The sequence below is a fragment of the Diceros bicornis genome, chromosome 3 (assembly GCF_020826845.1).
Source record: "Diceros bicornis minor isolate mBicDic1 chromosome 3, mDicBic1.mat.cur, whole genome shotgun sequence".
Taxonomy (NCBI): Eukaryota; Metazoa; Chordata; class Mammalia; order Perissodactyla; family Rhinocerotidae; genus Diceros; species Diceros bicornis.
Window position 1 is genome coordinate 71085536 of NC_080742.1, and position 15356 is coordinate 71100891.

At 38.0% G+C, this 15356-nt stretch overlaps 1 protein-coding gene across 4 annotated transcripts in view; it reads right to left on the bottom strand.

Moving 5' to 3' along the window:
• Positions 1-2601: 2601 nt before the first annotated feature.
• The window catches only part of TSPAN12 (tetraspanin 12), a 63531-nt gene continuing 50776 nt past the window's right edge, over positions 2602-15356 (bottom strand). For all 4 annotated transcript variants that reach the window (XM_058528998.1, XM_058528985.1, XM_058528992.1 and 1 more), the window contains one exon: positions 2602-3156. In XM_058528998.1, the coding sequence (XP_058384981.1) occupies positions 2851-3156 (306 nt within the window). In that variant the 3' untranslated portion in view covers positions 2602-2850. The remainder of the gene's footprint in view (positions 3157-15356) is intronic.

Here is a 15356-nt window from a genome sequence, read left to right on the forward strand (position 1 = left end):
TTCAAGCATCCTATGCTCTGTCTAAACACATTGAAGCACAGACCCGGCCCCATAAATAACATATACTTTTTAACCTCAGAGTAGGGCCGGCCCCGTGGCTTAGTGGTTAAGTGTGCGCGCTCCGCTGCTGGCGGCCCGGGTTCAGATCCCGGGCGTGCACCGACGCACTGCTTCTCCAGCCATGCTGAGGCCAAGTCCCACATACAGCAACTAGAAGGATGTGCAGCTATGACGTACAACTATCTACTGGGGCTTAGGGGGAAAAAATAAATAAATAAAATTATAACCTCAGAGTAGTGGCTCATGGAATGTTCTGCATGAGTTAGCTAAGCTCCATTCTTTCTTCCTGACTCAGCTCGAAGATCATCTCCTCAGTGTAGCTGCCTTAATTCCACTCTCCTCCAACTCACATTCCTAAGCATGGCCCCACTCACCATGTATTCCTGTCTTAATTTAACTGTGGTTGGCATGAGTGTTTCTCAACCAGATTTTACAGTGTTAAAGGACAGACACCATCACTTACTGCCATCTCTGAATCTCCAGAGCACTTTGACTTGACTATTAACCAGTCTAAAAGTAATCTTCTTAAATTTTTACTTTAAAAAATGGTGATTTTTTACAAAGAAAGCGTTTAAAAATTCCCAAAGAAACAGTTAACAATTTTGTTTCCAATGTACCCAAACAGTGAACTCCCTAAGCTCTACCATATTAAATACACTTTAACTCCCTTGCAGTTTTATTATTCCAGGTGCGCTGCTCCTATAAGGGGCCTTTGTAGACCATTGCTATAAATGTCATTTGTTCCCATTAAGTGTATATGTTTATAAGATGATTGTGTAAATTTATGTTGACTATACTAGAGAGTATTAAGTCAGGTAATATATCAAAATATTTGAAGTCTGAAAATGAGGAAATCAACTTTAATTTATAATTTGAGGATTTTTTTTACTGAGCTCAATACAATATATATTTGTTCTTTCTGTGACTCCGAGACACATCAAAAGAGAAGCAGCCAAGTTTGACCATTACCCAAATAATTCATATAATGCTCAAAGCTATCTCAATTACTTGGGCATTTTAGGTAAAATTATGGGGAGTTGGGGTGTTGAGGAAATTATAAAAAAGGATGCTTTTGGTTCTGATTGAGCAAGTGATTTTCTGATTGATTTGGTTCGGATTGAGCAGTTTTCATTTAAGTCTACGAAAGAGATGGAATCTGGCAGCTGATTGCAAATATTGTATTCCTTAGACTCATTTTCTTTTGAAAATTATTTTTTAAATGGCTATGAAAACATTAAGATAAATTAACATAAATGGGCATATTTTTATATTATATCAAATACATTATCATTTAGCTCAAAATCAAACTTGAAAAGTAAGTGGGCATTTTTTTCTCTTTTCTCAGTGAAAATACACACTATTATAGATCAGTTCCAAAGTTTGAAAATTGTTATTATTACTTTCTTCAATCATTTCTTCTCATATTTTCCTTGCTAATCTTCTCAAGTGGTAAAGTGCTTATGATATATAAAAATCAGACACAGAAATTATTACTGTCTAGAAAATATTTATTGACACATTTTAATTTCTTTCCATTTTCTGAGAAATAAACATAATACACAAAATACAGTAAAATGCACTTTTCCCATTTCAAATAAATATATTTTACTCTTGTAAAAAATTTAATAATCTGTGTAATTCACCACAGTATCTTAATCAGTGAAACAAAGCAAAGAAAATCTCTAGTTAAATTGTTACCTATTTTAATGATTCTCACAGAGTTTTGCTGGAGAAAAGGAACACTATTATCTGTAGAATTATATTCAGACTTGGAGACTGTCATTTATTTTTTGGAGAAGGCAAAGATAAGCTCCTTCCAAAAGTGTTTAGTGTCAAAAAGAGTCTTAGTTTGGGAGAAAGACAGCATCAAAGTCTTTGCTGAATGAATGAGGTTATGTGTAAGCCTTCTTGTTAATACTTCCTAAACACCAGACTACATTCTGAATTATTATGATTCCTATGTATCACACTGGTAATTTTTCAAAATTAGTGGTTAAGTATTTAAATTAATAGTTACATATGTAATATAAACCCAGGACAAAATCTTAAACCTCTATTAACAGGAAAGGTTAAAAATAATGGTGCTATACAGGATAAATTTATCCTTTTCACAATTGTTATTCTTAACATTATAAGAACTGAAAACTACTGAATTATACAGACTTAACACAGACTCTTATATACACATAGATCCCTGATCAGTTAAAGACAATGTGTTAGTTTGCTCTTGTAAGTAGTTAAGAATATTTTAGTAACCAGCAAAAATCACATTTAGGTAGTCACCAATTTTCAGAATTTTCTTATGTATAATATATCCACCCTCAAAAGACTATATCACCAAGTAATAAAAGTCATCAGTACTGTCGAACTTCCTATGTTAGCAGTTAATTCGTACTTTGTATACTAGCAAGCTTATGGAAGTAAATCAGACTTTACTGTAGCTCCAATCCCACCACAGCACGGCTTGTTTTCATGGATGCAGAAATGCTGGTCAAACTATGCAAAAGCGTAAACCTCAAAGCATAACTGTGTTTAGTAAAAATCTTACATAGGCTATAAAGTGAGTATTAGATCTTTCCCCAGCATTACAAAGGGCATCAACTATCGTCTAGGTGGTGTCTTATAATATGGATCTTTTCCCTCTTCATTTTAAAGGATAGAAAATTATATGTTTAGCTATCCTTCTATGGCAACATTTTTATTTCCACACATTTCTGAAACAGATAACTATGTGCTCAAAAATTCACAAGTCCAATAAAATAAATTTGTGGCTTCCCTCTTTGACATTCTCTATAATTCCTCCATCTCAAAGTGTGTATTAAAGCTGTTTGCCATGGAGGTGTGTTCAAAGATCCTTGACAGGCTTGGTTTCAGCAGTTCTACTGAGCGACATGACAGGTGTTGAGTGGTATCATTCTTCAAGGCCATCATTTGGTCTGTCCCAGGCTCCCTTCGATCATAATAGAGAGCCCAGAGCAGAGTAATGGTGAGAATCATGGCCAGGATTTGTGTCACTCCAATGGAGATTCCCAGAAACCTTAGCACTTGCAGTTGTTTGGTTCCTCTCAAAAAGGAATACATTTTCTTCCCGCAACCCTGTAAAAAAAATAACATAGTCGACATTACTTTGGATGTGTTACAAAGGGTCAAAATAGTGAAAACAAAGGTCTGTATCAGTTAATGGGACTAAACTACTTGAATCATAAGGTTGAAGACAGTGACTCTCAACAGGGAATGCCCATGAGAAGCTAGAAGAGAGATAGACATGTACCTTTTTTTTTTCTGAGGAAGATTCGCCCTGAGCTAACATCTGTTGCCAATCTTCCTCTTTTTGCTTGAGGAAGATTGTTGCTGAGCTAACATCTGTGACAATCTTCCTCTGTTTTCTATGTGGGATGCCACCACAGCATGGCTTGATGAGAGGTGTGTAGGTACACGACTGGGATCCAAGCCTGTGAATTCCAGGCCACGGAAGCGGAGCGTGCGAACCTATCCATTACGCCACAGAGCCAGCCCCAGATGTATACACTTTTTGAAAAGCCTGCCCAAGGTGATTCTGATGAGCCTACTCCTTTTTCTGTCTTTCTCACAACCCAGAATTGAGAACCACTGATAGTAAAACACAACATCTAGAGCAAGAGTTGGCAAACTTTTTTTGTCGAGGGCCAGATAGTAAACCTTTTAGGCTTTGTGAGCCATATGGTCTCTATTGCAATTACTCATCTCTGCCACTGTAACATGAAAGCAGCCATAGAAAATGTTAAATGAATGGATGTGACTATGTTCCAATGAAACTTCATGTACAAAAAAAAAGGCAGTAGGGGGGCCAGGCCAGTGGCTCAGCGGTTAAGTGCACACACACCGCTCGTCAAGCCATGCTGTGGCAGCGTCCCATATAAAGTAGAGGAAGGTGGGCACAGATGTTAGCCCAGGGCCAATCTTCCTCAGCAAAAAGAGGAGGATTGGCATCAGATGTTAGCTCAGGGCTGATCTTCCTCAACAAAAAAAAAAGGCAGTTGGCCAGATTTGGGGCACAGGCCCTATAGATTGCTGACCCCTGATACAGACTGATCCAAAATTTTCAAAAATAATGTTTTATTATAATATTATTATATGTATTCACTGTTAGATTATAGGTCATTTGGTCAGAGACTTTTCCCCAAGGATTAGGAATGTTTCCCTAGTCTGCTGCTGAAACATGCTGGTGGGTGGAAATCAACCTATTCCCTTCCCCCAACTGCCCCCACCCCCGCCCCCCGACATGCACACACACCTCTGTCCACTGCCTGTAGCAGAAATACACATGGGGGAATTGTTCGCATGACACCAACTTCTAGTTTACCAGGTAAGGATTTGAAAGGTATCTTTAGCTCCCCTACAGGCTGGAGATATCTAATCTAAAAAAATTATGGAGGTTTTTGTTTATGTTTAGGTTTAAGCACAAAAGGCTAAGGAGTGCCTATGGCAGATATGGAAGAGAATTCTGAAAGAAGAAAAGAGGAGGAAAAAAAACTAAGAGAAAGAGAAGCCATGACCAAGGAAAATGGGGGGGTGGGGGGGGTGGGGTTTGGGGAGAGGGAGAAAAGGGGGTAGAAAGTATCTAACAATTGTCATGTTATCTCTGAGGTGACCAAAGCATAGGCTACCTGCCATGTCTCTAGTGAACTCAGAGCACAGAAACAATAATTCATTCTTCTAAAGGGATGCTGATTCTAAATTAAGGGGAAAACCTAGAAAGAATTTTATACTATAACAAATTTCAAGAATGTTGACGATTCTGAGATTTTACTCTACTTAGAAACTAACAATAAGCCTGCCACAGTTTCACGGATGCTGGCAAAGACAGAGACAAAGGACTTGATTACTCATAGCAATAGAAATAACCAGAGTATGTGCCAGTTCCTCAAGTCCCTAGGGCAACAGGAAAAAGGCCAGATGATGCCTGCGCACACAGTGGGTTGTATTCTGGGAGGGGAACCCCAAGTTTAGGGAACCCTAATCTTTTAAAATGAGCAGTAAGCATACCTGTGTTTTGCATTGGAGACAGATATTATCTTTATTATACTAGACAGTAAATAAACCTGTCCTTTTCTCTGAAGGGAGATACTATCTCTAACTTCAAGGCTGTATTCTATGAAAACACTCTTGAAAATATCATCTAGAATGAAGGCAGCCAGTGCCTTTGCTCGCAGGACATACAGAAATGCACAAGACCCATGGGAAATTATCTCCCAACAACAAGAACTTGACTTTTCAAAGCTTTTATTTTGAGTTTGAGGGAAGTGCTTTGACTCAGTCCTTGCCCTATCAAGGCAGCTATTTGAATAAAAAGAAACTGATAACTACTTAAATAACTGCCTCCTTGTTTTTTTCTCCAGATTCCACAAAGAACTCAAACTAAATCAAGGAAAGCAAGATGACTGAATCAGTTGTTAATTTGTACATTATATTGGGGGGGAGGAATGAATAATACATAATTCCTAGATTTACAAAGACATTGATCAGTAACTGTACCCTAGTAAGGTATTATTCTCAAAAAATTTAAAAAATCATATAAAACTAGCCATAGACAATTTCAATAACTACCTTTTCATGGTAGTTTTGCACCATGTAATGCAAATTAACAGTAAAAGGTGCTAACCTTAGGTTCATCGATTTCACCAAAAGTGAATTAAAATATTTATAGTGTAATACTACTTAACATTGGTTTAATAAAATCATTTCTATGGCCATCTTACCTATTTAATACATACACGAATATGCACACACACACACACACACACACACACTCTGTGGGAAACCAAAATAGGTGTCACAAAGACAATTCACCAAAGTTCAAATACTTTTCAAAGAGTTCCACTCAGGTAGTCTATCAGAGCCCATTTACTCTTACATTTATGTGTAATTCTAACAAGCATCCTTATATGACACAGTATAGAATAATGGTTAATTAAGATCACAAACCACAGAGCCAGAATTCTGAATTTCAAATCCCTACTCTGCTACTTATAAGCTATGTGACTTTGGGCAAGTTAGTTAATATCTCTCTGTGCTTCAGTTTTCTTGTCTGAAACATAGATAATAACAGTGCCTACCTGTTTGGGATATTGGGAGAATTAAATGAACTAACACATTTAAACACTTACAGTGGGATCTAGTACATGGTAAGAGCTCAGTAGGTGTCAGCTCTTATCTGGTCTGTCAGCCCACAGAAGATTAGAAAGCTCAAATTAAAATAGATGGAAAACCCATGAAAACCAGGTATTAATGGACAATAGGAGGTACAACACTTTTTAAGAGTATGAAAACAGCAAAAGCACAGCATTGTCCCGTCACTGAGTATTGATGCAACATCCCTTGCCCACAAGAGCCAAGGTGGTCGTTACCGTTTTTCAGGACAGTGAAGTAACTATCCACAATGATTATTCGCCACTGAGACATTAGATCCCTAGCCTCCTCATTAAGCAGAGAAATATTTAACATAGTTTTGAGAAGAGACACATCAAAAATAGTTAAATTAAAAAGGTTTAGCTTCAGACATTTTGAAAATTAAGTTATATGGACATCATTTAACATCATTGCCAAGTAATGCAGCACTAGATCATCATATCTATCTTTGAAGAAATTGATACAAAATGGCTTTGGATTATGTCAGTTGATTCCTTACCTATGTTTTCAGTACTTGTTACAAAGATGGATCTTTAATGAATAAAAGAAAGAATTAGCATGGGCATATCAATATTTTGGTAATAATAATTTCAATAAATTTCAGAATTAATGGTAAATCATTCAAGAAATATGTTGAAGATTCAACACTGTGAAATGCTATAAGCCAATTATCATTTCATTTTTACCTTTTTAGTAGTCTTTGGTGCTTAAATTTTACCTATGTAGTCCTTTCTATTGGTATAAGATCTCCCATCCCTTTAGACTAATTCATTCTAAGCTGAAAAACTGTGCAGGAAAGTTAATATTTCTTTTTTAAATCTGTGAATAAGAGATTGATAACTAAGCTACAGTCTATTGTGTTTCATATTTTGGCACTGGAATCACATTTATAAAATAGGTACAGTGAATTATATCATCTAGGATGGTTTGGGAATGTAATATACTAGTTAACATTGAATGTTCTAGAGTGGGAGGTGACCTTGGAAGTCAATGAATTCAACTTTTTATCTTTGAAAAATATGGCTAAAAAGCACTTCTAGAGTGACATCAGCAAAACTGGCAGAGATAAGACCTCTGAATAGTCTCTCCTCCATATAAACAATGAAACACTAGCAAAAATTGTCAGAATCAGCATTTTTAGAACTCTGGAAATTAACCAAAGGCTTGCAGCAACCTGAGGAGAATGTATTCAAGAAAAGCACCTGAATCTCAGTAAGAAGGGCAAGCTTTGTGGAATTTTTGTGTGTGTGTGAGGAAGATCAGCCCTGAGCTAACATCTGATGCCAATCCTCCTCTTTTTTTTTTTTTTTTTTTGCTGAGGAAGACTGGCCCTTGGCTAACATCCGCGCCCATCTTCCTCTACTTTATAAGGGACGCTGCTGCAGCATGGCTTGACAAGCAGTACATTGGTGCTTCACCGGGATCTGAACCTGCAAACCCCAGGCCGCCAAAGCGGAGCATGCGCACTTAAACGCTTGTGCCATCAGGCTGGCCGTGCTTTGTGGAATTTTCATTTACACTATTCCCATCCTTTCTCCCCAGTTCTGCAGTAGCCTTGAAAATCAACAGCCCACAGTCATGGTGAAAATCGGCAGGCTGGCAGTTACCGGAGGCAACAGAATAGGGTTGGAGCTACTTCAAAACTCCATTCCCAGAGAATTGTCATTATTTGTCCCATTTGGTGGTTCCTTGGAAGACCTCACTTGCAAGGCTGTTTTTACTTGGTCTGACTTGAAGCTCAACCATGGAAACAGCATTTTCCCCTGGAGGAGTTTGTCAAAAGCAATCAGAGGTAACTTTTGAACACTGAGGCTGCCTGAAGTAGTGTATAACAGTTGCACACAATGGGCTAGTCAAAAAGCTTAAAAGGAAAAGCAGGAGGATGTGAAGTCCATAGTGGGTTTGGCAAAACTCTGATGCATTTGTGGAGATCTAGAAAGTTACACACACAAGTAGGGCTGTGCTCCTGCCCAGGGCTATGCACATGCTCAGGGAAGACCTAAAAAGGCTCTAAGATCTCACCTCTGGCTAACTTTGAGGCTCTGTACACCCTTGGCAAAGGCTGGGAGACTTATTGGTTCCAGGCATTTAAGGAAATCTCTGTTCATTTATTAGCTAACTGAGCAGAGACTTTAGTGGCCAAATAAAAAATACTGACTTTGCAGAATTAGTTCAGAAAAGTCACTAATGAACAAACAACAACAAACTGATGGGAGGGGAGAGATTCTGATTTCTAGAATCACCAGTTATATTACTTAAAACGTCCAGTTCTCAACAACAACAAAAACTAACGGATGTGCAAAGAAACAAGAAAGTATGGCTCATATATACACAAAAAGAGCCATCAAAGAAAACGCACTTCTAATGAGAGGAACTCCTTGTCTCACTAGACAGCTTTGTCCACACTTAAACAACACTAAATCTTAATAATTTTATAATAATTAATAATTGGAACCTGTCTTCTTAATAAGGTGTATTGGTCCTAGCTCTGCTCTCAGACAAGCTCTTTTCCATAAGGTAGACAGTCATATCTGAAGGGTCATTTCTTTCCCTTGAACCGTTCTCTTTTCCATTCCTAGCTCCTTTAAGATTTGCAAATATATAGACTTCATTATCCTAATGATCTCTTTCTGGATCGTGCTGATTTCGTCAATGTTTCTTTGAAAATATCACTTATTTTTAACTTTAAAAAACTAGAAAATGCAATAAACTATTAAGACAACCAAGGCTGTTATGAATGGGTTGGGATCTCATGAAAAAAGTTTTTCAGGTCAGTGGACATGGTATTGTATCATATGGCACATAGTCAGGATCTGGCCTCCTTCTGGATCACTGGGCCCTGAAGATTATCTCCACGTCATGGTGGGGAGGGTGGTTTATTCAAAGCAAAGGTCCTAGGTAGATTCCTCAATTTTTATAACAATATGTCAGTCTTATTTAGTTTACAGAGTACACAGATAACCCCTCAAACAAGACAGAATTTTAGTACTTAAGTTTGTCATCGAAATTTGTTAAATTATATTTTTATGCTTCTCTATCAAGACCTTCTCAGAAAGAGGTATTATCTACAGATTTCTTAAAAGAAATGAAATCAATTGACATCTCTAGGTACTTTCAATAAGTCCAAGCATCAAACCAGACACCAAAATCTGCCACGTTGGAATATATGAGCCTATGCCCTTGCATATTATTCTCCACTGAGGTGTATTTTAATGACATGGACTGAAGAACACCATAAGAAATTGCTCTACAAAATTTGTGAAAAATAATATTGAAGATATTTTCCTAGGTACCTTAGAGGAGTAGATATGAAATCTCACTTGAAACAAATACTTCAGAATTTTGCTCCCTTTGAAACACTGGATATTTGATCTCCTAACATTAAAGTCATACAGATGATTATGTCTCCTTTCACCTGGGCTGCCAGAAAGCTCAGAGGCAAATATGAAACTCAGCAACAGCAACCCCTTTTGCCTTCATGTTAAGCACGTCTACTTACTCTTTCCTTAACTCTGACTTTCTAATTCCATTTATATCTTATTATTAATTCATTGTATAGTTTTTGTTGTATGCTGCATTAAATCTTTTATTTAACAAAAAAGATTCAGGGCGTAAATAAATAAATGAAACCACAAATCCCTCTATACTGTACTCAATTTAGTATTTCTCTCATGACTCAGAAGACATTGTAGAAACCTGGAGCATATCAGGTACCATGCTGAATATCAGTGTTACTTAAAGTTAAGGATTAACTTTCCAAAAGAATATTCCTCTTCTTGAGAAGACAGTCAGTATTTTTCCAGATTTCTGTGTATAAAATAATCGTCCTCCACAGCCACTAAGTTCTTCATCAAAACAGCTCCAGGGTTTACAATCTGCTCTGCATCATTCTCACTGAAGTAATTCAGTCTGAACACAAGTTGTGAGTTTATTTTGAGCCAGTCAAATAATCACGCATAATGTTTACACTTTTCAGTGTAAATCTGGACACTTTTGTTGAAAAGCAAGACACTAAGTCTAGAGAAGAAAAAAATATAGATGTGTTTCTATATAATTTATTGTCCTATTCATATATGTTTAGTTGCATAAACAAACCTTTTTGTTGAGTGAGTTAAAAGAGGAAATAGAAATTTTAGGGTTCAAAACTGCATTCCGTTTCACAATGCGTGTTTTATTCGGAATAGGAAAGAAGTAAATTGCATTTATTTGCTTTTCTCAAAATAAAATACCCTGAGTTGACTTATCTTGAATACGTTTTCTTCATAAATGAAACTATTTTAGCCCTACGTTAATAAGCTCAGATAATTCAAAGGTATGAATAAGACATACTGGCTACCCTACTTTACTTGCTGCAATATTAAAATTCTGGTCCACTATTAACTGTAAATAATCACACTACCTTTTTATCAGAGAAAAATCATTAATCCCCACATTTCCTGGAATCTATTTGAAGGCATGTCAGGATGCCTCATTTCACCTGAGGAAATTATACACTTGAAATTAGTCTCTATCTATCTCGAAAATGAGTTTCTAAAATTGGAAGAACCCCCATGGCTTTTCAGTGCTCAATATTCACAGATCACATCAAAAAATTAGGCAAACTTCTAATGTGCTTATGAAGATTAAGTGTAAATAAAATCTAGGTGCCAATACATGTCAGTATTGATATTTTTGTAATTGATTTTTGGTAATAAATATGACTCTCAAGTTTGAAATGACTGTGTTAATGATCAGGTACAAATATATAATCTTCAACCCTCTTTCTTTTAAAATTGAAAAACTGAATGATAGCAGTTCATGAGTTCATGAGCTTTAAGCAGGTTAGATGGAAAGTTCTCCACTGATAATCATAAGCTCTGCAGGGAAATAAATGCTTCCTAAAAAAAAATTAAACAGCAAGTAATAAAATTCACTACAGGACTTTCTGTTCTCTGAAGAGTAAGGTTAACCAAACCCAAGCTTAGGAAGTACAGTAGAAAAAGTCTTCTTATTTCTTAATAACGACAGGCCCTCATATCTCATGTAATCCTCACAATATCCCCATTAGACAGGCAGAGTCATCAAGTTTAACAGACTATATTTACTGAAAATTCTTCATTCTTACCAAAAAAATTCAGTTATAAAGAGACTACAGTCAGAACACCCAGAAGGTGCTGTTCTCCCCAGTGAGGCCCATTCCAGCAGCCGGCCTTCCCTGCCTGACTGAGCGGAAGAACATTTACAAGCTGCTCATTCAAATATCGTCTCTCATTGGGCCCTTCTGTCCACCTAAATGTTCGTCTATAAGAAATGGGAAGGTGTTAAAACAAGCAAAATGGAAAACCACATGAAGTCCCCAAAACCTTGACCTGAAAATCTACCTTTGGCCAGCACAAATATATACAACCAGAAAATGCATACTTTCCTGTCATTACTGGCAAAACCAGGGGCAATTTGGCTAGTTAAACATATAATCATAAACCACTAATTTCTCTATTTACTTTAATAACTATGCTAATAAATTACTGTTATTATTGTCACAGCCACCATCGTGCATTGAAGATTTGTGTTTATGTCCCAAGTGATTTGCTAAGGGTTTCTCATTAAGCAGCTCAATTTATCTCTGTAATACCATAATGAAGTAGATACTATTATTATCTCATTTAATAGATAGGGAAATTGAGGTTTAGAAGTGAAAAAAATCTACAAACACTCAGCTTGCTCCTCACCATGTATTCCACATCTCAAAATTTTTGTGTCTAAAAGTGTGGGCTTTGGAATCAGAGATCTGTGCTCAGTCACTGACTAGCTCTGTGAAACGGGGCTAGGTCACTTAGCCTCTCTGTGCCTCACTTTTCCCATTTGCAAAATGGAGAGAATAATCCTGTACCTTCATAGAAATGTTTTAGGGCTTAAGTGAGGTAGTGCATGTAAAATACTTTCTCATAGAGCTATATAAATGTGTATCCTATTTGAAAAACCCAATGTGTACTTTTCAGTCTCTAATTTACTTTAACTCTCAGCTATTACTGGTAGTATATACTGCAAACAGCACTGTTCTAAGGGTTTCAAATATGCCAATTCACTCTCTAAACAACCTGGGATGGGTACTCTGGTTATCCTCATTTTACAAGTGAGAAAAAGGAAGCACAAGGAGGTTAAAAACTTGCCCCTGGTCATACAGCTAGTGAGGAGCAGTGTGAAGATTTAACCCAAAGAGTCTGGCTTCAGAGCCTAGTCTTAATCTATGAACCATGCTTCCTCACTAAGAAAAACTCATACCTAAAAACCTCTCCTTCCTTGACTTCCAGGATACTGCTTTCCATTTCTTCTCTGCCTACAATAGGTGTCTCCTCCTCTGCCCTTAATTATTATCATTGCCCAACTTCTGCCCTCTGCTGCATATGTTACACCATGTCTTTGTGTGGTCTTATCTCCATCCATGCATTTGGTGCCTCATATACACTGATAAAATCTGTAAACTGTTAGTCCCCCCATCTGCCCCAGTCTGTTCTCCACTTCTTCATGGTAATTAATGCCATCTATGGGAACACAGCCTCCTAGCCAGAGACCACATTTCCCAGTCTCCCTTGCAGCTAAGCACAGCCATGTGATTGAGCCCTCACCAATGGAATGGGAGCAGAGGTGGTGAGTGTAGAGTTTAATGCATTGGATGTTCTCCTTCCCACTTTTTCCTTCTCCCCACTGACTGAAACTGGAAAAAAACAGGAGCAACTTTGGAAGACAGGTATTGAGAGAGATGAAGTTGTCTCACCATCCTGGGCTCCTGGCTGAACTTGTGCAGCAGAGCTGCCTGACAGCCTGGACCACCTCACTGGTAGATGAGAGAGAAACAGACTCCCACCTTACGTAAGCCATTGTTTCCGGAGTTAGCTCTTTTCGTAATTAGTACACACAAAATCCATATCTCTGGCTGAGTTCTATCTCCTGAGCTTCATATTTCCTACTGGGTTTCTGCACATGGCAGACCTGACTGGAATCTTAAACCCAGTACTTCCAAAATGGAACTAATCAAATCCAACCATTCCTCTCAATAAATGGCTTCTTCATCTATCCAGAGTCCAAGTCAAAGTCAAACGTCCTTGCAGCTTCCCTGTCACTCACTCCCCAAAGCCAATTCATCCTTCTGTTCATTCTCCCTCTTCAACATCTTTCACATTCATTCCCTCCTCTCCATCCTCAACAGCACAATCTGAATTCCAGCCCTTATAATCACTCACCTGAAATACCTGCAACAATGTCCTACCTGATTTCCCTGCCTAGAGGCCTAATCCTCACTTCAACTCATTCTCCACAAAGCCGACAGAATGTATTTAAGCACGTATCTAAAATTGTTACTTTGTGAAGTACTTTTTCAGGTCAAAATATTATAATGGATTTCATATCAGTAAATTCTAAAGGCAAAATTTGCAAGTCTCTACTCACAAAGCACAAGAGGAAAAGTTGTTTGAATAGTGAATAGGTAACAGGAAACTCACCATTGAACTATATCAGACAGAGAGTGAAAAAAAAGAAGGATGCATTTGTATACCTGAAGTAAAGCTGGCAGAATAGTTCAAGTCCTGATTAGCTCAAGCAAAGCCTGAAGATAAAAGGGACTTTTCCCCCCACCAAGCCCAAACTGGTCCTGCAGGGCTTTGAATGATAAAACAGATATCACCCCAAGTCAGTCAACCTGATCCCCGCCAGCAGCTTCTGAGGAGATAATGAAGTCAGCAGAGAGCCAGGAGGGAGTGTCTTTGACTTTATATAAAAGAACCCTGAGAATGGAACTTCTTGGGGATAGTCCATCTGAATAACCACTGAGCCTGAAAGCTGCCTATCGTTTACTATCTGGGCAGGAGATTCTATGTGTGTTTATCTGAGAATGGAGCTTCATTAACAATAAATCACAATCCCCTGATTACTCCATCCTACGTCTTCCTTTCATAATACAATAGTCTCCCCTTATCCACGGAGCATACGTTCCAAGACTCCCAGCGATGCCTGAAACCACAGACAGTGCCAAACCCTTTAGATACTGCGTGTTTCCCTATACATACAAACCTACGATAAAGTTTAATTTATAAATTAGGCACAGTAAGAAATAAAGAACAATAACTAATAATAAAATAGAACAATTATAATTATATTGTAACAATATACTGATAACCAAGACGGCAACTAAGTGACTAATGGGCGGGTAGCGTATACAACATGGATACACTAGACAAAGTGATGATTCACGTCCCTGGTGGGACACAGCAGGATGGTGGGAGATTTCATCATGTTACTCAGAACGGTGTGCACTTTAAAACTTATGAATTGTTTATTTCTGGAATCTTCTATTTAATATTTTCGGACCAAGGTTGACCGTGTGTAACTGAAACGGCGAAAAGCGAAACTGTGGATAAGCGGGACTACTGTAATGCCTCAAATTTGTGAACATTTGCCTTTTTTTTGAAAACTACTCGCAGACATAAGTATAAAATGCATGCATTAGCAGGACATACAGGGCTCTTCATAATCCAACACCTGCCCTTTCCAGCCCTGTCAACATGGCCCTCCTCACACCCCATGCTCCAGCTGTGCCATCTTGCTTCCAGCTCTAACTCTGCACCATTACCCTTTTGCTTAGAATGTCCTTCTTGGCCCCATGCCACCCAAATATTTTCTGCACCTGACTAACACCTGCTCATCTTTTACGACTGGAAGCCCAAGGAATTACTAACCCCTCTATGTGCTCCCTTTGAATGTCTTAAACATAAACACAATGGCAATTAAGGATTGCCTGCCCTAAGTCAGGCTCCTTCTTGTGCCCCAATTCAAGGTCATCTAATTCCTACCTTGTAGTCTAGCCACTGATGTGAGGATCATTTCTATATAGATTCGACTAACTTGACATTAGCGCAACTGGCCAGTAGCTGGCCAGGGGTCTAAGCTGTTACTTCTTGCTTCCTGCCTTGGACTTCTCTTTCAACACTTTGCTGTAATTTTGCTTGTTTCCAGTGCAGTAATTTACTTGGTCCTAAGAAGAATCCCACTAGTAACTTAAGAGCAGGGTTACTTGGGAGAAAAATAATCAATCCCATAACTGTGTAGAGCTTGCCAAAAGGCCACACCCCCATTACCTACCATGTCCTTTTGTA